Source organism: Chelmon rostratus, chromosome 16 (genome assembly GCF_017976325.1).
Source record: "Chelmon rostratus isolate fCheRos1 chromosome 16, fCheRos1.pri, whole genome shotgun sequence".
NCBI lineage: Eukaryota > Metazoa > Chordata > Actinopteri > Chaetodontiformes > Chaetodontidae > Chelmon > Chelmon rostratus.
In genome coordinates, this window is record NC_055673.1 from 195172 (window position 1) to 222500 (window position 27329).

Genomic DNA, 27329 nt, shown 5'->3' on the forward strand with positions numbered 1-27329 from the left:
ATAACCTGACCTACCATTAGGGACAGTGATTAGACCCTCCTCGATAGTGACACCCTGTGGTAGATTTGACTGCTCACTTGGGACTAAAAGCAGATCCTGACCTTTGAACTGAGCCCCAGTATTAACTTTAACATAGGCAACAGTGACCTGTTCAGCCGCTAAGCTGATTCTCCTCTTCCCCATGTGCACTATTCCTACACCTTCATCACTATCTGAGTTCTGGATTATCTTAAGCAATGTCTGGGCTGTTTTAAATGTTACCGAAAAGGCATTACATACCCTCTTGATGGTCTCTGCCTTTGGGTGCTGACTGGCTGCTCCACCTACCACTTCTTCTATCACATTATAGCCAATGATAGGTTGTTCAGCCACATTTGGGTCACTAGACACGAGAATGGGTACCCACAGGGGCTCTGACTGAGCTGAATCTTTGCCTAGTCTGAATTCCACTTCCACCCAACCCAGGAAAGGAATTTGTGTCTGGTTGGCAGCTAGTCCGATCAGTGTATCTGACTCTAACAGTTCATCAAGGGGTCTCACCGTGTGGTATGGCAAGTTCATTTTTCTCCATTCCTCATTAATGAGACACGCCTGGGCCCCTGAGTCCCATAATGCTTCTACTGGAACCCCACCCAGCTGACAATGGACGATGCATCTTTTACCAATGAGGTTCAGGAGTTTTGCTTTGCGTCGAGGTGGAAGGTAGTTGACTGATGTTGCATGGGGAGGTGTAGAAGAGGGGGTGGTGCAATGCTTGACGGGACTGGAAGGAGAGTCGTGGGCTACTGAGGGTCCCCGCTCAGCAGCCCTCTCCAGTTTCCCTGCTGCTCTCTGCTTCGTCGACAGCCTCTGGAGAGGTGCCCCTCCTGACCACACCTATAACAATGCCTGCATGACTCACCTAACTGGGCGTCCTGGCATGCTCTGCAACCCCTTGGCCTTCTACGGCTCTGTGTGTCCATTCCCTCTGTCTGATTTTTCTTAGTAGCTTCCACTGTTTCTTGCACTAACTTCTTTATTTCCTGCACCTCAGCTTTCAGCCCCTCTATGAGTTGACTGGTATCTTCGCCCTGGTCTGTGTTTCGCCCCTGATTTTTCTTACCCTTCTTTGCTATCTCTTTGTTATTTCCTGTTTCAGTTCTGCCTTCCCTCATTTCAGTTTCTGCACTAACAGACAGTTGCCAGGCATGTGGGTATGCCTCTACCTGCACTTCACTGACTCTTGGGGGCCTACTCATAACTGCCTTTCTCAGTTTATGCTGCCTTTCCTGTTCTAGGTTTGAAGCCTCACTTACTCGCTCAATTAACACATCATCTGTTACAGAGGGATCACTTAAATAAGGCTTAAGCTGGAACTTCACTGCATCACTCAACAGTCCTGTGTCTACAGAGCGAAGGAATTTTCTTTGAATTAGCTCTGGACTGAACTTCTCACCTTCATCCTCATCATCTGATTTCCACAATAATTTTTCTTTCAGTTCAATGGCCCTAAATAAGAAATTCTGAGCAGACTCCTTTGGCTCTTGTGAGATGTTCATTAGTCGGTGCAATAGATCAGAGGAGGAGTCTACTTTGAAGTGACCTCTGAGGATGGTCTTGAGTGTGGGGAGTGTCAGTCCTCTCTTAATTTCCAGCATCTCCCTCAGGTGAAGGCCTGGGCTTACTGCACGTATGACTGCTTCAATGATCTCAGATTCAGAATGTCCTTTCCGTTGGCCAGACTCTATTTGGTTGATGAGACTTGTATAGGACAGTTTGTCTCGCTGACCCGCTTCACCAATCTGTCCACAAATCCGGAACTCCCTTCTCAGAGTCACCTCTGGCAGTGAGGTTAGCGGTCCAACTGCAGTCAAAGTGTCCTCTACTCTTGTCTTTATTTTCAGTCTCTCACCTAATATCCCAATTTCCTTCTGCAACTGTTTTTGGGCCTCATTCTGTTCCTGCTTTGGCCTTGTTCGTTCCTCATCCTGGGCGTCTGACTCACTGGTCTCCTCTAACTCCGTTCCTGATGTATTTAGTTTTGGCTGTTTCAGGGAGCTCATGACAGACAGCAGGTGCTGAAGGAACTGCTCAAATGATTCTGAGTCCTCCTCCTCTTCTATGTCATCTAAAGTTTTCTTTGCCAACCTGATGAGGGCTCGTCGAGTTTGGCTTGCAAACCCTCCCACTGGCTCACTACACTTTAGATGCTCGCACACAGAGATGAGCTCAGACTTTTCTAGTAGCAGTAACATTCTGCTTACTTCGTCCTGCAGCTGCTCCATGGTCCGTCAAACTAGTTCAGGCTCGTCTCCTTTGGATTGGACCACTGGCTGGATCACACTCCTCCTGGCTGGCTCGCCAAAATATGTAGCGGTGCACAGAATGACGTCACAGAGGCTCAATCTGGTGCCACATATTTAATATGAATTTCTGTAACATACAAAATATATTCATTCCTTGTTACAATTTCCACACAGCGTTGTCAGTATTCGATTTGACCACAGATACTCTCGCTATCAGATACGATAACGACATTTTTTCTTGTCCTGACATCTTTTCCATTGACCCCCATTTCTTATTTAGCGGTCATGTAACATCTAAACATCGGTGGCGTGGGCTCCCTCACACGAGGGCTCATTGCTGGTGGCCGCCCCACGCTCCGTCTACCACATTAGCCGCTAACATGCTAACATCAACAACGATATCCTAATTAATCAACAAAACTGAGAACAGTGAAACACAGGTACAGTGTCCACATTACCCTTGCCCGTGAGCACATTATATCATCATCAGCTTACCTGTAACATACAAAATATATTCATTCCTTGTTACAATTTCCACACAGCGTTGTCAGTATTCGATTTGACCACAGATACTCTCGCTATCAGATACGATAACGAGATTTTCCTGTCGCGCTTCCTCTACACTCACTCGTGTAGCCATACTGACACCTACTGGCGATCCACAGGTGCTGCTGAATCACATCGTCACTGATAATGAAAACACTGTACCCCTCGTTTCTCAATAAATTTGAAACATTCCTCTTAATGAACACATACAAACACACAGTAGAAATAAAAAGAACCATCTCAACTAATATCAACCCTCAGGAACAACTGCCCTCAAAACCAAAGCAAGGCTTATTTGTGCCACAGAAACACAACAAACATGAACACACATTTACGCCGACATCACCCCGGTGTGACAACAAGTGGAACCAGACAGAAACAACAAGCAGCACACTTGGTACAAACTTTACCCGAGTCATTTAGACAGCCATTAGCACAAGATTCAAAGAGGGCAAAAGAAATCGACCGGGCGATAGCGACTTTTATTGCTGTCGACATGCGACCCTTTTCTGTTGTGGATAACGCCGGGTTTCAGGAAATGCTGCGGACACTTGAGCCCCGTTACAAGATTCCTTCACGAACCTATTTCACCGATACTGCAGTCCCTGCTTTGTACAACAAGACCAAAGCCCAATTAGAGACAGCAGTGTCCGCAGCACCCGCTGTTGCTCTGACCTCAGATGGCTGGACATCAAGAGCTACACAGAGCTACCTGACTGTTACTGCACATTATATTACTGTGGACTGGGAGATGAAAAGCAACGTGCTTCAGACACGCCTCCTCGACAGTCACACTACTGATGATTTAGCCAAAGGTCTGACAGAAGCTGTGGAAGATTGGAAGTTAGTGCGGCCAAATGTAACTATACCTGTGACTACTGACAATGCCAGGAATATAGTTAATGCTGTCACAGCTGCTGGGCTGGGGCCACAGATTGGATGCTTTGCGCATACAATTAATCTAGCTGCTCAGAAAGGAATGACAGTGCAGCAGGTTTCCCATCTCCTAGCAAAGATGAGAAAAATTGTCACCTTCTTTCACAGAAGCACAACAGGAAACAGCGTGTTGAAAAGAAAGCAGCAGTTGTTGCAGCTTTGTGAAAACAAACTCATCCAAGATGTTCCAACCAGGTGGAACTCCTCCCATGATATGATGGAACGATACCTCGAACAGCAGTCTGCAGTGTATTCTGCAATGACAGACAGCACTGTCAAGAAGAGTATGAAGAACATTCAGTGTCTATCTCAGGACGATCTGAAACTGGCTGAAAATCTCATCAAAGTCATGAAAACCCTGAAAACTGTGACAATCATGATGTGCGAAGCATCATCTCCAACAGCATCCATGATCTTGCCACTGAAAATGAGCATTCTAAACTCTATGGCACAGTCAGATGATGACAGCCCAGCAGTGAGAGATGTCAAAAAAGCCATCAGGAATGACCTAGAGCAGAGATACATAGATCCTGCCCTTCAGGATTACCTACACAAGTGCACCGCTTTGGATCCACGATTCAAGTCCATGCGACACTTGGATGATGCCACTCACCAGAGAGTCTATGGAGCACTCACCACAGAGATTGTGGTGATCATTCAACAAGTAAGAATAAATCTTTTATTATTAAGAAATTTTATTTTTCTAGCGTATGAATTGTAAATATTATTTAAATTAAATATTATATATTTGTTTTTTATTTAAATAAAGGATATATATTAATAGCAAATTTTAACATTAACAAACATTTTTGTTTGTTTCCTCAGGACCAAGCCACCGCCACCACAGAAGCAACCACCTCCACAGAGACTCAACCAGCAGAATCATCAGATTCATCATCAGCATCTCCACCAGAGAAGAAGTCAGCCATGAAGGAGTTGTTTGGAGAAAGGTTCATGGCCCAAGAGCCAAGGACCAGGTCTGCAGACGAAGTGGCAGAAGAGGAGATTAACTTGTACAAGTTAGCAGACTGCATTCCCACAGATGGTAACCCACTGAGATGGTGGAAGAAACATCACAGCTCATACCCTCACCTTGCCATTTTGGCACAGCGTTACTTGGCTGTACCTGGAACCTCTGTCCCCAGTGAGAGGGTGTTTTCCACAGCAGGTGACATTGTCACAGCAAGCAGATCTATACTGTCAGCAGAAAATGTGGACATCCTAATTTTCCTAAAGAAAACATGAAAATTGAGTAAAACTGATTTGTTTTTAAGAGGTCCTTTTATTTAAGTTGTTCATGTTTTATATGCAGCCAAGTTTACTAGTAGCACTCCAGAAGATAGGTGAGATGTAGCTCCACCAGAGAAATATTTATTTTATAAGGAACTGTTATTGTTTAATATGCTGCTGAGAATATACCCCAGAGGATGGGTATAAAATAGCTTTTCTTTTGTAAGGACCAATTTATTTGTATTATATACACTGCTGCTAAGAATGCACTACAGAAGATGGGTGTTTCTCCATCAGATACATTTTTTTTTATCATTCTTATATTTTATATGGTGTTTTAGTTTTATACGTTTCTTAGTATGCACAGCAGAACATTTGTCAGAGCTGCACCAGATATGTTAATTTCTCAATAAACAAGTAAAAAAAAGGCAAGGAAATTTCTCTTTTTTATGTATCGAAAAGTATCGAACCGTGGCAAAAACGTATCGAACCGAACCGAACCGTCAATTTTGTGTATTGTTGCACCCCTAATATATATATATATATATATATATATATATATATATATACACATATACATACATATATATAGAGAGAGAGAGACAGAGCGAGAGACAGACAGGATGCTTAAGCCTGTAAGCAGCTCACTTTAATCTTCTACACGAAGGTCGACTAATCTGACAAACACAGAAACAGGAAGAAACAACACATGAACATCAAAGCACAGCTTCGTAGTTTTTCACTCGACTAAAACTGAACTAAACCTTTCTGAGATCATTAGAAACACCTGAAGGCGACTGAAACCACTTCTACAACCTTCAAAGAACTCCTGGAGCCGCTTAAAGATTGCTGAAATGGCACCAAGCACTTTCAAAACCTCTGCAGGGATTCCCAGAACTTAAGACCACGGACACCATCTAAGTGATTGATGAGGAAGACAGGACAGTCTGGTCGACAACTAGAGCCCCCCTTCAGGAACCATAGGCAATTCTTGATGTTTCAACCTGTGAAACTCTATCAATAGCCCTTGGGGTCCCCTTGAGGTCTCATGAAGGACTCATGGGACAGCCTTAAGGAAATATAAATCTATGTGTCCCTATAAAGTACCTAAAGGAACCTGTCAAGGACAGCTGGAAAAGACCTGTGTAATCCCTCAACAAACTGACATCTGAAAACCCCTGATGAAATATTCTTGAGGATTATTGAGGACTCTGAGACATCTGGTCCACTGACATGGCAAGAAGGACAAATAGAGTGCCCACAGGATATCCTGGAACCCCCATCAAGAACCACTAAGACCCCCCTTAGGAACCCTGAGAGGACCAACAAAAGCATTGCAAGGATTTCTGGAAATCACATCAAGAACCACCCTTATGGGATCCAGAAATCCAAATCACATGGGAGAACACTGAAAACAACTGAGTAGCACTAGTCCTCTGAAACTCAACAAACACCATCAAGCATTAGCAGAACCCTCAACAGAATTTTAGAGGGACTTGTAAAACTCCAAATACACCCTGGGAACCCATAAGACACCCTTTTCGAGAATTCACAAGGACTCTTAAACATTAAAGACCTACAGGCCTGTGAATATTCTCATTCATCAGGTCATTGTAAGCTTCAGGGCATTCAGTCGTTCTCAGCTGGACCTCGTCAGTTTGTCTTGGAAGACATTTCACCTCTCATCCGAGCAGGCTTCATCAGTTCATGTGCAACCAGACTAGACAGGACAGCTCTAGTGTTAGGTTCAAGTATTTATCCCCTGATATTGATATTTTATTATTATGTATATAATTTTTTACTGCTTGTTATTTCGATATTTTATTATATATAGTTTGTTCTTACAGTCACGGTACACTTTATTTTCACTGCCATTTGCTTTTGATATTCTTATTTTGATATTCATTTGCATTTGATATTCTTTTTTGTGCAATACTTTTTACGACTATTTACTATTTGGCTATTTTATTATTATTGTTATGTACATAATCTTTTTACTGCTCGCTATTTTAATATTTTATTTTGTATATTTTGTTCTTTATAGTCTTATTTTCACTTATTTCACTGTGTGTAATGCTGCTGCTGCACTGCAATTTCCCAGCTTGGGATAAATAAAGTATATCTATCTATCTATCTATCTATCTATCTATCTGAGTGAGGCCAACCCCCAAAACCAAGAATGGTATCACTCTATTGTAAGGCAAACGATCCCCCCACTAAGGCGGGGTGGGGTGCAACCCTTGGGTGTCAACGACAGTCGTTTGCCTCGTTAGTGTCCCATTGTTGTCATTGGGGGGCTCCTGGAGCCATGTGTGAATGGCTTTGTTGTTTATCCTCAGAGGCTAAATCTTTGAATCTCTTAGGGAGAGATGAAAGGACAGCATTGTATGTGGGAGATAGGTGGTGTCTCAGACCTCCCCCTCTGTTCAGAGATGGTTTTTCAACCTTGACATAGATGGCTTCTCGTACTCCTCTTTCAAACCATCTGTCTTCTCTGTCCAGAATATGCACATTTTTATCCTCAAAGAAGTGTGCTTCCTCCTTGAGATGCAGGTAAACAGCTGAGTCCAGCCCTGAAGAGTTTGCCCTTCTGTGTTGTGCCATGCGTCTGCTCAGTGGCTGTTTGGTTTCCCCAATATACAAGTCTGTGCATTCCTCACTGCACTGGACTGCATACACCAGATTGTTCTTCTGAGTGTGAGGTGTCCGGTCTTTGGGGTGCACCAGCCTTTGTCTGAGAGTGTTCCCAGGTTTGAAATGTACCGGGATGTTGTGTTTGTTAAAGATTCGCCTGAGCTTCTCCGATACACCAGACACATATGGAATGACGATGTTATGTCGTCTTTCCCTCTTTTCTTCCTCTGTCACCCTGTTCTTTCTGGAAGCAGCTGAACTTTTCACAAAGGACCAGCTGGGGTAACCACAGGTTTTGAGGGCCCCCCTCAGGTGTTTGTGTTCCTTGTCTCTGGCCTGTTGGCTGGTTGGAACATTATCAGCTCAGAATTTCCACAAGACTATCTAGAATCCACTCTAGAACCTCTAAAACTCTATTATGGACCCCTGAGAACCTCTCTAGGGTATCCAGTGCCATTTCACGTATATGTGGAACATTATTGGAGAACTGTACAAGCCTCCTAGACCCTCCTGTTTTACATGTATGATTCTTAATCATACCAGAGCCATAGGAATTAACATTAGCAACAAAGGTTCACACACACACAATTACAGTGATTACCTGCGTTATAGTACGGACCTTTGTCTGGCAAAGCATCATGGGAAAAAAGTGAAACAAAATCCACAACAGACCAATGAGTAAATGAAAAACTGAAGACAGACAAAGATTGCAAGTGTGTGTGTGTATTATCAGTGTGTATTGTCATTGTGTATTATCAGTGTGTATTGTTACTGCATGTATCATCAATGTGTATTATTACTGTGTGTATTATCAGTGTGTATTGTTATAGTGTGTATTGTCAGTGTGTACAGTCACTGTGTGTATTGTCAGTGTGTATTGTTACAGTGTGTGTTATCAGTGTGTGTCTCACTCTGCAGCCTCCTGCTGCTCAGTGTGTCCTCAGGCTGCAGTCCTCTCCTCTGCAGGTAGGGGGAGGCGTTGGGCAGTGGCACAGAGGAAACATCATGAAGCTGCAGTTTGTACCAGTGAGGCTGATCATCCAACAGAGCTGAGTCCAACTCTATGAGAACCTACAGACAGACAGAGGGACGGACAGAGGGACAGACAGAGGGACGGCAGAGGGACAGACAGAGGGACGGACAGAGGGACGGCAGAGGGACAGACAGAGGGACGGACAGACAGACAGACAGAGGGACAGACAGAGGGACAGACAGAGGGACGGACAGACAGACAGAGGGGCGGACAGAGGGACGGACAAAGGGACAGACAGAGGGACAGACAGACAGACAGAGTGTCAGACAGACAGAGGGACGGACAGAGGGACGGACAGACAGACAGACAGACAGACAGACAGAAAGATGGACAGACAGACAGAGGGACGGACAGAGAGACAGACAGACAGACGGACAGAGGGACAGACAGAGAGACAGACAGAGAGACGGACAGACAGAGGGACGGACAGAGGGAGAGACAGATGGACAGACAGAGGGACAGACAGAGGAACGGAGAGATTTTTTCAGTGAAATCAGGCAGCAGGTCGTCTTTAACCATCATCACGTCAGCACGTGTGTTTATTCATGTTGTCGTTAACTAGAGGTTCTCCTCAGTGCAGCACAGAACAACAGCTGTAATGAATACAGAGACGTTAAACTGGAGAGGAATAAACACACTGTGTTTGTCTCTGTGGTTGTCTGTGTTCTGTGTGTGTGTCCTCCATGTGTTCTCCATGTGTTCTGACCTCTCCTAGGAACTGGCTCTCCTCCTCTCGTACTCGGGCCTGATCCCAGACCGTCAGCTCTAACATCCGTTCTCTGAACTCTCGCCGATGGACTGGAGAGTACATGAAGGTCTGGTTCCATCGAGGTTCCACTGATTTCTTCACCGTCTTTGTTCTCCGCTTACTCTTATCGCTGTGAGGAGAGGAGACAGCAGATAATCAAAGAGCAGGACCCACTTCTGGTTACACAGAACCAGACCAGAGGTTCTGCAGATTCTACAGCAAAACCTCATTGATCATAAAACACAGACAAGGAACCAGAGAAAACTGGGCCACTGAGGACAAAATCTTTAGACATATCACGTATACCTAAACCAACACACGGTCTAATTGTCACCTGACATCAGGTGACAATTTACCTTCTGTCTGGCAGAAAGTAGATCTTTACATAGGGGTTCCTCGGTCGGCCATCTTCTCGGACAGGAAGTTCTTTGGCTCCAAGAACAGTGACGATCAGCTGATGACCGACTTTGTCGTACCACAGCTTCACCTGTAGAAAAAATGGTTTAAAATCAGGACAGCAGCATCAAGGACAGCTGGAGGAGAGCTGTAGAGGAACCCTGGGGAACTGAAGAATCCTGTGGAAAACTGAAGACTTGAAGACACTGAAAAAACCCACAGACAACAAGCAGTACCCAGTACCAAAGCATAACACAACAAGGTAGAGCCCCGTGTAACAGTGACTGCGCTCTGAGGAACAGAAAAACCATAAAGAGCTGTAGCTTCACACTGTAGAACATCAGCAGAGCCCTCAACAACACAGAAACAACGCTATAAGAAACCAGAGAAACCCCACAAGTGACAGAACCCTCAACAACAGCAGAACAACCCGAAAAACCAGCAGAAGAACCCCATAGAAGAACAGTTTTGTATAATAGAACAGAAGCTAAATCCTCCACTTCACTAGCAGACTCGTTAACAGAAGCTCAATCATTTGGAACAGTGACTGAGATTGAAGGAACACCACAAGACACCGACAGAACTGAAGCAGAAAACCCTGACAACAACAGAGGCCCTACAGAACAGAAGAACTACAGAGAACACACAGGGAACCCAACTGAGTAGTGGAACCATATTGAACAGCAACAGAACCATGCAGAAAAACAGGCTTCTACTTTATATTTCTACTGCAATACATCTATCTGACAGCTGTAGCCTAGCTACATCACTGGTTACCTGGTAACTGGATGTTTTACCACTGGTTACCTGGTAACCAGTTGGTTTGTGGGGCTTTAACTTTACTACCAGCTAAAACTACAGACAGTGGGAACAAAGATCGGTGGAACAGACAGACCTCCTCTCTACATCTACAGTTACCTGAATTCTGGGAACCAGAGGACGCCTGTTTACAGTCTGAAACACACACATCACCATGGAAACGGCTGTTAACAGAGAGCTGATTGGCTGCGGGGTGTGCGGCGTGGCAGTGCGGTGCATGCTGGGTAAACTTACAGACAGCTGTCCGGACAGAATGCTGGGGCTCAGGGGAGACGTGACAGAGATGGACGGGCCGACCTTCTGAGAGTCAAAGGAACTGGAACCTGAACATGTCATAGAGGAGACGTGCTTTAGTGTGAGAAACTGGAAACTGGCCCATTCAATTCCTCCTTTGTTTTTACATTTTGTATTCTACGACACGGCGTATTCACACTGTCGGCGTGGATGGTCGGTACTGTTTAATGCACTGTAAGAAGGGGCAAAGACAGTTTTCTATTGTCTGCTACGCATGGAGGGGTTATGGGACAACCAGCTGTGAATAGTCTGTGATTATTCTGTTGTGTAACAAACTCACTGGAATCCAGCTGGACGTGGGTGCTGTCTGCCATTCTGGAAACATCTCTGAGGAACAAAAGTCACAAACAACAATGAGCAGAATGTTCTAACAGAACAGAACTTCGGGTTCTCTGTCATGCAGGATCTTTATGCCTACATGTGGAGTTATTGCTTCTTTTTAAATTGTTCTTTATTGACCTACATGAAGGAAATAAGGTGTTGTGTCCATCGTGTTGGTGTGGTCACAGCATGCAATGTGCAATTAATGCAAACACAATACAGTGCAGGCAAGGTAGCAGGCAGCTTAACATGCTGCCACATTACTGAAGCATTACTGACGCACTACTGACACATAACAGACGCATTGCTTGCACTTAACTGATCCACCATTGACATATTACTGACACATTATTGAGGCATTACTGATGTATCACTGATTCATTACTGACACATAATGAATGCATTGCTGACACATCACTGACACATTATTGACACTTTACTGAGATATAACGGTGCATTGCTGATGCATAACTGATGCATTATTGATGCATCACTGACACGTTTCTGCCACAGTGTTGACATACGCATACATACATTTGAGAGTATAATCTCATAGGCCTAAATCTCTGGTGTCTATGCAGACTGGTCTGGGAGGTTTATTGCTCTGAGGTAAAAACTGTTGCTCAATCTGGCAGCGACAGCCGTGACATGCCAACACCGCCATCCGGAGGACAGGAGAGTGAAAAGGTTTTGGCAGAAAACACAGATGAGGAACCATTGCCACCATTCCTGAAGACAATGATGAGCTCTTTGGTCTTACTAGTATGAAGAGATAAGATGCTGTCTGAGCACCACCTTGCCAGGCACCAGACCTCCTTTCTGACCGGCTGTTATCTGAGACCAACCAGATCATTGTGGTATCATTCACATATTCAATCACGATATTTGAGGTGCCAGAGCCCAGTCGTAGGTGTAAAGGGAGTACAGCAGGGGCTTAGAAAGCAGCCCTGAGGAGTACCGATGCTCAGTGTTAGACTGGAGGAATGACCCATTCAGACCGACTGACTAACAGTCAGTCAGGAAGTCCAGGTGCAGAAGGTTGGCTAAGGCCCAGGTCCTCGGAGACCAGTGTGATAGGGATGATTGCATTGGATGGTGCACTGTAGTCAGTAAACAGTATTTGGACATATGTGGTTGGCTGCTGGTGGTGGGTTAGGGCCATTGAAAGAAGAGCAAAAAATGGCTTTGAAGGTTTTCTCCATGGAACAGATATTTTTACTCTTAGTTTTGCTCTCCTACTATATCGTTAGCCCATGATAGACAGTGATGGACAGATGGTTCATCAGTATTTTTTGAAAGTGCCTTTTCCAAACAGTTTCCTGCAACAAACTATCTGAGAAGTCATCTTAGGTTAAATCTGCCGTCTTAAATGTGATGTCACAACCTACCCAACTGGTCGGGATACCACCAGCTCCACCTGTGGTTCCGGCTTGGACTCCAGGATGATGTTGTAAACTTCATTAAATGTGGCTCCCTGAAGAACCCGACCGTTCCACTCCAGAACCTGATCACCTGAGAAAAGTGTAGAGTGTATCTGTGAGAACATCTGCAGTCAAACGGGGACATCAAACAGTCCAGTTTAGTATATACTTTTAACTCTCAGGGGTATGGGTTAGCTTAGCACAAAGACTGGAAGCAGGAGGAACTACTGGCCTAACTTAGTACAAAGACCTGAAACGGGCAAAATGTTAGTTTAGCTTGAGCCAAACGCTGGAAGCACAGGGAAACTGTTAGCCAAGCTTTGTACAAACGCTGAAAGTAGGGCCAAAACACTAGCCTTGCTTCATCAAATAGAAAATGAATCCATCATCCAGTAACTCTAAAGTATTTTGAATTCACTTGTTGTATCTTGATAGCTAACAAGCTAATGACTGTACCTGGGTGTGTGTTTGCCTGGGCCCTGTTCTTCAAATGTGGTTTAACTAAAATATTCTTGTTTATTCTCCTTCAGCTAATTTGGTTCTTTGAAAGCAGTTTGAGGATTTAATATGACGGCTGAGTGCAGATCACGTGGTTGGAGTTAAACGAGGAAGGCGTCAGACTTTCATATGTTATAAGTATAACAAGTATAAAGTTTCAGCGCTTCAATCAGTCTTTGCTCTAGAATGATATCGGTATACAAATGCTATATCGGTCATAAAAAAGGTACACACTATGTTTACCTGGTCTCAGGTGTCCCACAGTGTCAGCCAGGCTTCCTCTCTTCACCTTTGTTATGAATGCACAGAGGCGACCGGACTCCGTCATCTTGCCCCCGACCACCTGAGAACAAACTGGCCATGAGCAAGGCATAAAACCACACAGACTGAGGATAGAGCTGCACAAACAGGAAGAGAGGAGGAGGAAATAGAACAGAAGTGGGGAACATCTGGCCTCTGGGCCATATACAGCTGAGACCGTTTGATCGGGTCGGCCAAGCTGTGGCAAGTTCAACTGGAAAGAGGAAACACTGTGCATGTTCCCACTATTCCAAAAGCTGCTCAGACATCTGAATCTGCTGCTCAGTGAAAACCCCTTCAGGCGTTTGCTGAGAGGTTTCAGGACATGAAGAGTCAACAAAAGGAATTCAACATATTTGCTGTTAAATGTGGAAGCAGCTGATGTTTCTGTCAACCTTCAACATGAAGCCGCTGAGCTGCAAAGCAACGAGCTGGTGCTGAAACTGACTCAAGAGTGACTGACCCAAACCTGGAAAACCATCATCATCACTTCCATCTGACATCAAACGCTTCACTAAAGAAAGCAGTTCCAGACGACACAGAGGTTACTGCGTTATAAAAACTGAAAATTGTTCCCCACCCCTGAAATAGAAGAACAGGAAGACAAAGAAGAAGGTCAAGAAGAAGAAGAGTTCATCACCTTGAGTCCCAGCAGTGCTCCTGTATCTGCAGGAACCGTACCATCTTTCATCCTCTTATTCAGCAGAATTCGACCAATCAGACGTTCTCCATCCTTGGATGATTGCCATGTGACTGGTTGCTGATGAGTGAAGTGGCAAAAACACATGTGGTCGCTTAGCAACAGCAACAATAACAAACAACAAGAGTCAAGTCCAATAAGCAGATTTACTCAAAACAAACCTGCTTCAATCTCTCACACTTCAACTGCTTTCAGTGCTTAAAGTTTGACTGACACTTGAACTGCTTTCAAGGTTCAGACACTTCCTCACTTACACTGCTATCTGCTTACACCCACTACATGTCAACTAACACGTCAGTTCATTTTGATTCCTCAGCAGATGTTTTTACTGCTTGACATTTCTATTCTACTCTATCGTACAGTTTATCACTTCAGCTGCTTTCACCTCTTACTCTTCTGCCGATTGTTGTCAGTGTTTACAGAAATATTGAACTGCCTACAGGGCTAACACGTCTTCACCTCTTCCAGACACTTCAAAGCCTTTCAGTGCTTCACCTGTTCACACTGATTATATCTGAAATGGTCAGTGTAAGAGCACACTTCTAACTCTAACAATCTAACTTGTCATTCATACAATTTTTACACATTTCATTTTATCATAAAAAAAAAACTACAGGGTCATATAATGTCCAAGTTCTGCTGTTTGGACTAAGATGATGCTGCTCTCTGTTCACATTAAGTGTCCCACTTCAGGTTCTGCCTTTCTAACAGTTCAGACATCATCACAGGTAACAAAGGTGTAACCTTGATGTGGAGGACCTGACGCCTCAGTATTCCACGATCCCCTTGGAACGGGATCAAGTGGCATGGGAACAAAAGAGGAGCAAGAACAAGAATGGAATGAGAACCTGAAATGTTCAAGAACTACACAGGAAAAACAAGCTGATTGGCCCAGTGATCAGGTGACATGTAGCTCTAGCTCTTTATTGGGCCTATGATCTGTGACATCATCATTCCAAGGAGCAGAACAGAACTAGGTAGAACCTCATTCCTCTCAGTGAAATGTTCTCTCCCTGCTCTTCATTCAGCAAGTTGTTGCTGAAGTCTGAATTCTTCACCTGCCATTTCAGCCAATCAGCTTTCTCCTCTGACCAACACATTGTGAGTAAAAAACTTGTCTCCTCATTCTGATTTCCCTTCTACTCTCACCTGAGTAGACAGGTGGGGGCAGGGTTAGAGGGATGGATTCATGGAGAGGTGGGGCTTAGTCCTACCATAGACATGGGCGTAGATTCACCGTGCCAAGAACCATGATCCCACCATTGGCTGTCCATGTCTCCTAGCAACCAGACACCCAGAAGGAAAGAGAAGAAGTCAGAGGTCAAACATTCATTAAAACCGTTTCAAACTCAAACCTAATTAACTTAAACTAATCAACGAATCCCTTCATTTGATTTCATGGTTCGAGTGGTGACATCTGTTGCATGTGTTACCCCTCTCCCCCGTCTGCTGTCACTGTTTCTTTCCAACATGGTCCACACATCATTTCATTCAAAGCAAACAGAGCAGTATTTTGTTGCACTTTCTTTCCTTTAAGGTGGGGCTGAAGGACCTGACCCGTCTTGAGCTGATGTGTGGCTGCATCAATGCAACCAATCAGCATTCCTCCCGGCTCTAAATCCCAGCACTCCCCAGTAAACAGCTGTGCAGAGGCCAAGCAGCAGCGGCACAAACCAAGAACTTTGCCAAGTATGAGAACAGTGTGATTTAATTCAAATGCTACAGCTACACATACATCATGTTACACACACCCTTCATCTGAGAATATCTACATCTTTTTAATTTCACAGGGTGTGAAATCAGGCCCAATAAAGAAAACAGCTGTGATGTCCACAAACCCAAACCCTGTTCACCAACTCACCTGTACCTGCGTCATCTGTTTGCCAATACAAAGGCTCCTGCTAAATCCTCCAGGCAAAGTGAAGCTTCACGAGACAATTAAATATGAGTTTTTAATTTTAATCTTCAAATAGAAAATTTCCTTTTCATTTTACCCGTGACTTAAATACCGCTTCACAGAGGGACACTTAGGCTACATTATTTAATTGAGTTTAATTTATATGACATTTCAATTTTCACATAGCAAGTAAAGATAGTTGCTGACAGACATAAAGCCAATCACCGGCTCTGATACAAGGGGCCCCCTCCTCAATGGATATATCAGGCCAAGCCAATCAACATCTCTCTGATATATATATATAAAAGCTGGAGGACGCGGGGGTGGATAGACATCTGGCTGCCTGGACCATCGACCACCTCACTGACCGTCCACAGTACGTGCAAATGTGCAGCTGTGAGTCAGAGGTGGTGGTCTGCAGCACGGAGCACCCCAGGGCACCGTCCTCTCACCTTTCCTCTTCACCATCTACACCTCAGACTTCACCTACAACACAGACGGCTGCCATCTTCAGACGTTCTCTGATGACCCCCCCACCGTGGGCTATGTGTCAGAGCTGGAGCACCGGTCAGTCATCATGGACTTTGTGGACTGGTGTGAGCACAACCACCTGTACTTTAACACCAGTAAGATGAAGGAGATGGGGGTTGACTTCAGAAGGAGGACAGCACCACACTCACCAGTGAACATCCAGGGGGAGGACATTGAGACAGTGGACAGTTTCAGGTACCTGGGTGTTCACCTCAACAATAACCTGGACTGGTCCCACAACACTGACGCCCTGTACCATAGGGGCCAGAGTCGCCTCCCCCTCCTGAGGAGACTGAGGTGTGCAGACCCCTGCTCTGGACTTTTTCCGACTCTGTGGAAGCCTCTGTTATCCTCTACGCTGTCGTCTGCTGAGCTCATTTGCCCATTCCCGGTGGGGGTGTAAACTGTCGCTATGCCCCCACCCTTCCTCTTACTGCTCTCTGTTGCTCGCCTGTCCGCTCTCAGCAGATGAAATCCGTTCAAAGCAACAGGCGTGTCCAGCATGAGCTCGTTTAGCCACGTCTCTGTGAAGCACTTAATGTTAAGCACATGGTTAGCGCCGTTAGCTCTTCCATCTTATTAGTGAGAGATCTTACATTCCCCATAATAAGAGACGGTATGGCTCGTTTATACTGTCGTCGCTTGTCCCGGCACTTAACTCCAGCTCTGCATCCCCTTCTCCGTCTCCGTATCTCTGCAGGGATCTGCAGTCTTTCCACTGGTGTTACACATCGCTGACAGCTGGTCCTGAGTGTAAACAATGGAGCCATGGCTGAATGGGTCACCCGAAGTTGTTTTTAAAAGTCCAGAAAAGAGTAAAAAGCAAAGCACTAGTCTCATCAGTTGTACATGTTTAGGTACGCAAGATCGACCGAAAAAGTGACGGAAAAAACATGAGAAACACACACAGACACCATCCACGTCAGAGGTGGTTGTCTAGAGACGCCGGATGTTGATAACATGCCACCACGGGCTCAGAGGGGAATAGCACCAGCATATCATAACTAAATATTGGAATATGAACGAGTTTCTGCAGATTATGCGTTATATAGAGGCTGCGCATGGATGCCCCGAGTACTCGCATTATACGGATATACGTGCCGCTCCTCTGGGGCTAATTTCTTCAAAACGACTCCAAATGCCACCAAAGTTGTCTGGGTGAGTAAATGGTTGTATTTAATGCTACAAATAAGGTCCAGGTTGTAAAAAACAAAAGTTATCCTTTAAACATAGAAAGAGGTCGGAGCGGCGTGTGGCCCCATGAAGAGAAGCCTGAAGATCTGCCAAAAAGAATCAAAAATGACTTTATGTCAATGCCGACACAACAAGTCTCCTAGTAGACAAAACGCCAAATACCTCTGCACTGTTAAAAATAACTACAAAGTCTCTGGATTTCGTCAGGGTTGTCAGCTGTTTCAAAACTCGACTTTGTGCACCGGGCAGTAACTTTGAAATGGGTTATAGAATGGATGATGTTGTGAATGGGATCACTTTGGGTTGACACCGTAAACAGTTTACACTGTGAGGCTGTCATAATCCAGCAGATGGTGGTAATGCAACATGTATAAAAACCAACCACCATAAAACTGAACAGAGGAAGCAGCAACTGTCATCAGAAACAACACACACACTCATCGACTCGGCGTTTCGTCCAACACATTTGACCCAGTGAAGCAGTGAGGAAGACTGCGATGTACGGGGTGAGTATCAAACACCATCTCATACTCACCCGAGTACCTGATCAAAAAAGTTATGTGCACCCCCCCCTGAATATCGTTCACTATCAACATCAGAACATAACAGCAAGCTTCAGAGTTCTCAACCTTCAAGAAGCTTCTAGACCTGCAAGAGGGGCACTCGAGCTTCAGGACTGAGTCTGAGCCTTCAGGATGGGTTTTCAAAATTCAGGAGGCTTCTACACCATCAGATGGGGGTTCAAACCTTCAGGAGGGACTTTGAACCTTCAGCAGGGGGTGTAAACCTTCAAGGCCTTCACGAGGGGGTCTGAAACTTCAGGTCGGGTTCTCGACCTTCAAGAAGGTTCTAAACCTTTGGGGGGTGGGGTCTGAACCTTAATGGGTTCTCAACCTTCAAGAAGCTTCTAAGAATTCAAGAGGGGGACTCAAGCTTCAGCAGGGGGTCTGGACCTTTAGGAAGTTTCTAAACCATTAGGGGTCTGAACCTTCAGGAGGGGTTTGTAAACTTTGGGGAGCTTCAAAACCATCAGCAGGGGGTCTGAACCTCCAGGTAGATTCTACACCTTCAGAAAGGTTCTAAACTTTGAGGAGGGGGTCTGATGGCTTGTCAAACTTCAGGAGGCTTCTAATCATCAAGAGGAAGTTTGGACATCCAGGAGAGGGTCTGAACCTTCAGGAGGGGTCAGGACCTTTCTGAGGTTTCTAAACCATTAGGGGTCTGGACCTTCAGCAGGGGTTTGGACCTTCAGGAGGGGGTCTGGACCTTCAGCAGGGGGTCTGGACCTTTGGAAGTTTCTAAACCAATGGGGGACTGCTGAACCTTACACCACACAGTGTTTGAACATATCTGTAATCCGTCTTTGAACACAACTCCACAAGCAGCTTTAAATCACACACACACACACACACACACACACACACACACTGCTGTACTCACAGGTTTGTCTGAACGCCATGACGACAAAGGAGCAGAAAAGAGGAGGAGGCTTTAGTAGAGGAAGAGGAGGATGAAGAAAAGCAGGAGGGTGAAGAGGAGGAGGTGAACCTGCAGCTCCTCTCCACTCCTCCTCAGTGTGTCGATGGTTGCTGTGTGCCCTGAGCTCTGCCTGCAGGCTGCAGAGCAGGTCATGCCTGTCTGTAATGAGATTAACTGAGTCTAAACACTGAGTCCATCTTTCTCGTGTCTCATTTCACTGCTCGTACAAAGATAGCTTCCTTCTTCCTGCAAACTTAGCTGATAGAGTCGCCTGTTGTTGCTCAGTTTTTAGCCTGTTGTTGGCCGGTTATTAGCCAGTTGTTAGCCTGCCGTTAGCCTGTTGCTAGTCTGCAATTAACCTGTTGCTAGCTTCTTGTTAGCCTATGCTGTGGCTTGATACACAGTTAGTTTAGAGGTCTAAAAGTGATCTGGTTGGTAAAACAGTTATCTGGATGCTAATGGATGATGAGTCCTTGGCAACATTGTAGACTTGATCCCGCCCCGCTCCTCCTGCCTCACTACCAGATCAGAGCCAACAAAATCCATCAGATCACTACGAAATCCAGCAGTTTACTGGGAAATCACCAGAACTCCTGATGGCTGGAGGAACCAGCAGATGTTCACCAACCTCTCTGCTGTCATGTTGGTGTCTTGTTGGTCAACAGTTGCACTTCCTCCTGCAGATTCTGGTTCTATTCTTGTGTCTCCACAGTGACTACTGAGGCAGGCTGGGTAATCCACACTCTCCACTTTTAATCCACTTGAGACTTGGGGCCTGGCAGCATGAGAGCAGTCAGGAGGTGGTGTTCTGTTCTAATATTCATGTGATTATCAGATGGGCTCTCCAAGGTTCTCCAGGCCCAGGCCGGTCATGTCTGAGGGTCTCTTAAATGTTCTCCTGGTCCTTGTTTCTATCCGGGTGTCTTCAGAACAGCAGCGGTAGAGTCCCTGAGCTGCTCTGTCACCTCCAGACCTGGGAGGAGGAGTCAAGAAACACTGAGCCAATCAGAGGTCAAAATCTTTGATCAGGTGACTTCTGGCCCAATTACACGGAGCCAGCAGATTAACTCAACAGCATGACACCTGATTTCCTGAGAGATGACCTGCAGCAAGTCGGTAACGTTTACTGCAGGAAATGCATGAACACAGAGCAGCAGAATGAGCCAGCGGACAGGAAACCCTGCAGCACAGCGAAGAACCCCACACAACAGAAGCTGTACCCACTACCAGAGCATCATAGAACATTAAAGAACAGTGACAGAACCCTCAAGAATAAAACAAAAGAGCTGTAGCTGCACTCTGAAGAACACCTGCAGAACCCAGATGAATACCATAAAAACACCTCTATAGAACACTGGCAGAACCCTGACCAGAGGAACCCCAAAGAACAGGAGAAGACCTCGTGACAAAAAGGTTGTGCAGAAGCTGAATCCTGTGCAGCATTAGAAGACCCATAGAGAACATGAATGATGAGAATGATGGAGAAGCAAAGGAACCCTGCATAACTGGACTAGACAGTGTTTTGTGATTACATTTATTCACGTCCTGCCACGATATCAACATGGACCAACAGATATTTATGTTCTATGTTTCTCCTTTGTTTGATTGGCTCGTTACCTCCTTCTGCCTGCAGTGTTTTCCACAAACGGCCGTCCAGGTACCCGAACGGCCAGCAGCGTTTACCTGCCGACACATTTAAGCCTTTTAATTCAGGTTTTTTATCCTTATTGAGAGAACGATGCGTTTTACCCTCCAGCTACTGTCAATCACAACGTTCTGCAGAGAACCACAGCGAGACGTTCTCCGGTGTTCCGTCCTTCCTGTTAACGTGCACCTGCTCATGTTGTGGTTTAGTAAAAGCTTGTCAGTTCACCTGGTTGATGATGATGTCATTTCACAGACTCAGACTCATTAACAACCAGCCAAACCTTCGTCTGCCAGCAACCGAGGAAGAGGAAGGACGAGGAAGGACGAGGAAGGCAGGGAGAGCTGGTGTGTGTGTGTGTGTGTGTGTGTGTGTGTGTTTGTACGTGTATGTATGTATGTGTGTGTGTTTGTATGTGTGTGTATGTATCTTCCATGCAGAACATAGAACCCTATACAGCGCCGCCTGTTAGCATTGGCACCCATGAAGTTTAAGTACTTAATGTTAAACAGAAGTGATGTAGTGATGCAGATGGTTTTTACAGATAGCTCGTGTTTAATATGAAAGAGGAAAGTAGACGAGGAAGGAAGAGGAAGTATCAACAAAATAAATAAAGTTAACAAGTAGAGTGAAAAAATAAAAAGGTAAATCTTGCTGTATCTCTAGTAGTGGCACCCTTTGCTGTTTGTCCTAAAACCGAACCTAATTTGACTCATTAATGGTGGATTACAAATGGAAATCACCTGTGAAGACTCGTCTGTGACATGACGAGTCTTCACAGGTGACATGTGACATGTGACATGAAATGTCCAATGAATGATGAGATCTGTTTTTTGAAGAGCTGTCTGAGGAAACAAGAAATGCTGTTGTTTCCAAACATAAGAGCTCCAAAGGATATAAAACCATTTCCAAAGAGCTCGGCATCCCCGTGTCCTCAGTGCGTAATGTTATGAAGAAATATTTGAACTGTCAAGAACCTCCCTGGGCATCAATGAGAGAAGTTGTTGGAGGTTGTTGCGATTGGTGGCAGGATCACCTCAGGTAACATCTGCAGAGCTGCAGGCCCACCTGGAACAGTCTGGGCTAACTGTTTCAAGAAGCACCATCAGGTGCACACTCAGCACAGCAGGGCTATTTGGGCGGAGGCCAAGGAAGACCCGATTTGCAAAAGAGAACCTGGACCAGCCATAGTCCTTCTGGGAGAACATGTTGTGGACAGACAAGACAAAAGTAGAACTTTTTGCCAACTCTTACAAGCAGCATGTTTACAGGCGCCGCAATGAAGCATTCAAAGAAAAGAACACCAACAGTCCAGCACGGTGGAGGATCCGTTATGCTGCGGGGCCGCTTTGCTGCGTCATACATAGAACAGAAACAGCACCTTACTGAACTGTAGCAGAACCCTGCAGGGCAGCATAACAACCACAAAGACCAACAGAACCACAAAGAAAATGAGCTGAACCATCTGGAACTGTGATGGAGCCCAATAGAACAGCAGAAGACACCCACAGAACTGAAGCAGAACCCTGGAGAACAGAGAAGCCTTGTATAACAAATACGAACCACAGAGAGCAGATGTGGAACACTGTGTGGAACAAAAATAAGAACCTGACTGAAGAGTGACAGAAGCCTTGGGAAGAGAAAAGGAACCCTCAAATTAGTATTGGAACCATCCAGAACATGAAACATGAACCATGAAAGAACGTGATAGAAGAACTGAGGAGCCCTGTGGAAGCAGAGCCCAACAGAAGAGAACTTCTTTCACCCTCAGAGGTGTTCTCAGAGTGTTCCAGTGGGACCCCTCTGGTGTCCGTTAGAGGAAGTGCAGGGTAAACGTTCTCGGGGTGGAGGTGAACACAGAGTTTATCTGTAAGAAGATTATCACGCTGAGCTAATTACTGTCAGAGAGAGAGAGAACACAGACTCAGTGTCTCTCTCTCTGTCTCTGTCTCACCCTCCTCTTCCTCTCAAAAAAAAACTCTCAGAACTTTTCAGATTGAATCCAACGTGAAGTCAGCAGCATCAACTCATGTTCTGTCACTGAGGGACAGAAAAATATCCAAACTCTGTCAGAATATTCTGACAAATTAAATGTTATTCTATGATTCTGGTCCTGCTTTTATTTTGTCGGCACATTAAGTTCTTGACGTCTTCTAATGAATTTTTGCTGCTGTTGCCAAGAGCAGAACATGAACACCAACAAACACATTTCATGAAAAGCGTCCCAGTTTGATTGAACGATAATATTGAGCTTCCACCAGGAGGACGAGTCTGCTGTGAAGTCATGAGACCAACGCTGGACATTCTGGTTCCTTCCATCTCTGCTGAATGTTTTTCATTAGGAAAACAGTGAAAATCCACTTTTGACTTTTGAATTCTTAAATGTTTTTAGATCTTAAGGCGAGGCTGTAGTGGCGCTTTGACATGAGCCACGTTATTGTTAACTTCCCCTTTCCTCATGCAGCTAGCAATTAGCACGTAGCCACTTACTGTCGGGCTCGTCACAGCTGGTGTACTCAGATGTCACTAGCTCCTCCTCCGAGCTGCTGAAGCTGCCAATCACGTGCATATTTGCTATTGTCCGCGCCCTCTGTGCTCCGATCTCATAGGCCGGCTTCCTCTTGAGGGCGGAGTTCGGGTCCAGGTGTTGCTGAGGTAACGGGCTGCGGCGAGGAGACGTGGGGCTCATGTGATTGGCTACCCGGTCCACAGACAACGACCTCTGACCTCCGGATCCAAACAATCCGTGCAGCCGAGTCTGACGGGAAGCTGAGAAGGAAACAGCGAGTCAGACTGAGTGTCCCTGAGCAGAGCACCAACAGGTAAGCTGTATTCCTACCTGTGTTTCTCAGGGTCAGGTGGTCGGGCTCGGCGGATGCCAGGGAGACATCGCTGTGGCGGCGTTGGTGGCGGACCCTGCCGACCTGAGCCAACATTCTCATGGCCTCCTCGCTCGGCTGCGGCTTCACCGGGTAACGAGCCAGGTTCGGGTCGCTACGGTAACGAGCCTGAAACTCGTCCTCCTGCTGCCGCCGCCATCGCTCCCGCTCGTCCTGAACCTGGTCCAGAGGGTGGTCCTGAACCAGGGGAGGAGAGGAAGACCAGCATCATCATTATCAATGTAAAGTTATCCCGAGGGTGGCGCTAGAGGGAACATCATGGAGTCACACACACATGCACATACGCACGCACACGCACACACACTGGATGGAACTTTCCAGGTGATGGACTCAGACTCACCTGTGAGTGCCAGCGACCTCGTCCGTCTCTGATTGGTTTCCTCCAGCCCTGCAGCTCCTCCTCCCTGTTACCATGGCAGCCACGTGGCGAGTGCACATGGCGGTCCGGACCGTGATCGGAGGGCGAGCGAGGCATCCTGCCCCCCCCACCATTGTAATACAACCCAGAGGGGCTCGGCTTCCTGTCAGCAACACAGAAGAGGCCAATCAGAGTGGAGGGAGGAGTCTGCTTCAGAACTGTTCCTGAACCTGGTTCTACACGGAACCTGACCCTCAAGAACTCTCCAGACTTTGAGGTTCTTCTTCAGATCTACTAGCAGGAGGTCATCATCTAGCACAACATGAAGTAGATAATAAAGATTTTAAAACTCGATATTCTTAAACACGGGTCTGGTGCTCCTCATCTAGTCTGAACTGGATCTAATGACTGATTAAGGAAATAACAGAGTTTGTTCTGCTGTTTCAAAACCATTAAGTCCTTAATATGATCAGAACTTTCATATAAACAGTTGACTTCAGTAGAAACATAAAACCTAAACATTAAAGTTAATTCAATCCCAACTGTTTTGTTTCTGGAGCTTTAGCAGCAGCTGCTAATAATCACCATCACCAATCCAGCACTTTAATGAAGATGAGTTTATGACTTTACACACATTAATCTATAATTCCAGTTATTTATTCCACCATCACTTATTCCTTGATCACATTTGGTTTCAATAATCTGAATCTGAAAAGTAACTGCAGCTGTAAAATGAATGTAGTTAAAGTAGAAACAAACAGAAATACTTGAGTAAATGTACTCAGTTACCAGCCGGACACGAAGCAGCTGAATGAACCACAACAAACAGAAAATATTAAATATCAGTAAAAGTTCTGAAACAAACAGAAATATGAAGAGTTTCTTACAGTTTGCCCGTCGGTTGTTTGAAGCTTCACATCAACGACATACTCGACACACACACACACACACACACACTCTGCAGATTTATACCTGGAATCTGGATCATGATGGAAGCCCCTCCCCTCCCATCTTCACCCCTGTGCTGAGCCTGTGTTAGCATTTATGTGTTAGCAGGGGTTAGCATGTGCTGTTAGCCTATTTGTGTTGTAAGCCTGTGTTACCACTTGAGTGTTAACAGGGGTTAGCACATGTTATTAGCCTATGTGCTGTTAGCCTGTGTGTTAGCCTGTGTGTTAGCCTGTGTGCTGTTAGCCTGTGTGTTAGCCTGTCTTAGCCTGTGTGTGTTAGCATCCTGCAGTAATCCTCTCTGAGCTGCAGGGTTATTAATCTGTTAAAATGATTACAGCAGGACGTAGGCTGGGGGGGGGGGGGCTTCACACCAACGGTAATTTACAACAAACCAAATGAACATGAGCTAATTAACGGTGTGAGATCCAGCAGATACATCCAGGACACGAGGTTCCTGGCTGGACCTGAACCCGTGACATGGACTATCACAGGATTATAAATGAGGGGGGGACATTTGACCAGAGGATGAAGTTAAATGAAGAGTTTTATGTTGAATTCTCCATTTAAAGCACACAGTTGGCCCAAAGTGTGTGAATCCAGAATGCTTCATGTCTCCTTTAGAAGACGAAGCTGGTGATGAAGGCCTCGCACAGTGAAACATGTACTAATAATAACAACATGTCCCTGATTATATCCAATATTACCAATTATATTATATTTACAGTATTTGATGATACTTGATGAGAACCATAAAACCATCATAATAACAATGATAATAACTAAGAGAAAATATCCTGAATCTCAGCAGTGAGGTGACTGACAGGAGCCATTCTGCAGACTGAGGACTTTTTCTTTTGATACTTTAAGTACATGGTGTTGATAGTACTTCTGCAGTTCTACTGAGCTAACATTTTGAATGAAGAATTGAGTTGAACGATAAACTAAGACAAAGTATTTTTACAGCGTGGTATTGTTACTTTCACTGAAGTAAATTATATGAAAACTTTGAATTTGTTTTTGTAGTATTTGTTTCTGAGGCAGTGATACATTACTCCTTGCTGATGACAACTGAACGGCTCCACCTGCTGGTGAAGGCTGGGATGTGGCTGAAATCTCGGGGAAAAAACAAGAGTGACGAACTTTATTTCTCTCCGGGTTGGACTTGGTTCTACTGACCGTTCACCGGCTCCGTTGCTCAGAGGCCTTGTGGCCCCCGGTGGCCCCTGCATCGGTGGGTATGGAACCCCGTGTGAGTTGTGGTGAACAGAGTAAAACTCCCCCGACTGAGTGAGAATCTCCTGCTTCCTCCTGCAGACATTACAAACCCACATCACCTGGAAATAAACAGACAGACACGGTGATTACTGCGTGGATTTATTCAAAATGTGAAAAACAGGTTCAGCTCATTTGCCCTTTCCCGGTCTCCAGACTCTGGGCCCCCGCCGCTGTCACTGCTGCAGCCTGAGATGGTTTTTAGGCCCCCCCAAACCTCTCTGTTCCCCTGCAGGCTCTCCTGTTGCTCTCCTGATCTCCCTCCTCAGCTCAGTTCTGTCCCCAGATCTAAAAACCCTCTTGAGAGCATCCTTGGTGTTTGCATACAGTAAGTCCAGTGTTTTAGTGTCTCTGGGGAGGCATTTGACATACTGGGTGAAGGTGGGGAGAGTTGCCGATGTTGTTTTTGAAGGTCCAGAAAATAGTAAAAGGCAAATCACTAGTGTCACCAGTGGTACGGCTGTGGGGAGGCACGATCGAGCGAAAAAACACAAGAAAACACTAAAACAAAGAAAAATCGTGGAGCTGCTGTAACAAGCTGCCCCCCCCCCCCACCCCCACCCCCTCTGAGCTACCTAATGAGAACAGCCAATACTCATCTGGTTCCAGAGTGGGCGTCTCCTCGCTAGGTGTGCATGTCAGTATGTTGCTCATGTTTCTGACATTTGTTTTTAGAGCGAAAAAATTCAGCCTTCAGAATTAAAGTCACCTTATTAGCTCACGGAGGGACACGACCCCTAACACACTCACCTTATTGGCTCTCAGAGGAACACGCCCACCACAGCGGGCACAGAAGCGGCTCTGACAGTAGCAGCAGGCGTGGCCGCAGCCGTCCGCAAACTTCGTCTTGCGACAGACGCCACAGATGGGAGACTCCGCCCTCACTGTCTGAGCCACCTGAGGCTCCTCCCCCAATTTCTTCACCTGGTCCTTATAGAGCT

General features: G+C 45.5%; 1 protein-coding gene across 15 annotated transcripts in view; it reads right to left on the reverse strand.

Moving 5' to 3' along the window:
• Nucleotides 1-27329, reverse strand: part of rims2b (regulating synaptic membrane exocytosis 2b) — a 52096-nt gene that overhangs the window by 19577 nt on the left and 5190 nt on the right. For 10 of the 15 annotated variants that reach the window (XM_041955298.1, XM_041955297.1, XM_041955301.1 and 7 more), the window contains exons 6-20: nucleotides 27139-27329; nucleotides 26293-26450; nucleotides 24148-24328; nucleotides 23747-23984; nucleotides 23398-23676; nucleotides 15376-15440; nucleotides 14102-14221; nucleotides 13405-13504; nucleotides 12631-12754; nucleotides 11202-11248; nucleotides 10727-10950; nucleotides 9769-9899; nucleotides 9371-9542; nucleotides 8543-8702; nucleotides 8233-8256 (exon numbers count right to left, since the gene is read on the reverse strand). The exon at nucleotides 27139-27329 is cut by the window's right edge and continues 20 nt beyond it. In XM_041955298.1, the coding sequence (XP_041811232.1) occupies nucleotides 8233-8256; nucleotides 8543-8702; nucleotides 9371-9542; nucleotides 9769-9899; nucleotides 10727-10950; nucleotides 11202-11248; nucleotides 12631-12754; nucleotides 13405-13504; nucleotides 14102-14221; nucleotides 15376-15440; nucleotides 23398-23676; nucleotides 23747-23984; nucleotides 24148-24328; nucleotides 26293-26450; nucleotides 27139-27329 (2214 nt within the window). Of the gene's footprint in view, nucleotides 1-8232; nucleotides 8257-8542; nucleotides 8703-9370; nucleotides 9543-9768; nucleotides 9900-10726; nucleotides 10951-11201; nucleotides 11249-12630; nucleotides 12755-13404; nucleotides 13505-14101; nucleotides 14222-15375; nucleotides 15441-23397; nucleotides 23677-23746; nucleotides 23985-24147; nucleotides 24329-25052; nucleotides 25097-26292; nucleotides 26451-27138 lie in introns of those variants that run through there. The other 5 variants (XM_041955290.1, XM_041955293.1, XM_041955292.1 and 2 more) reach the window with 5 other exon arrangements.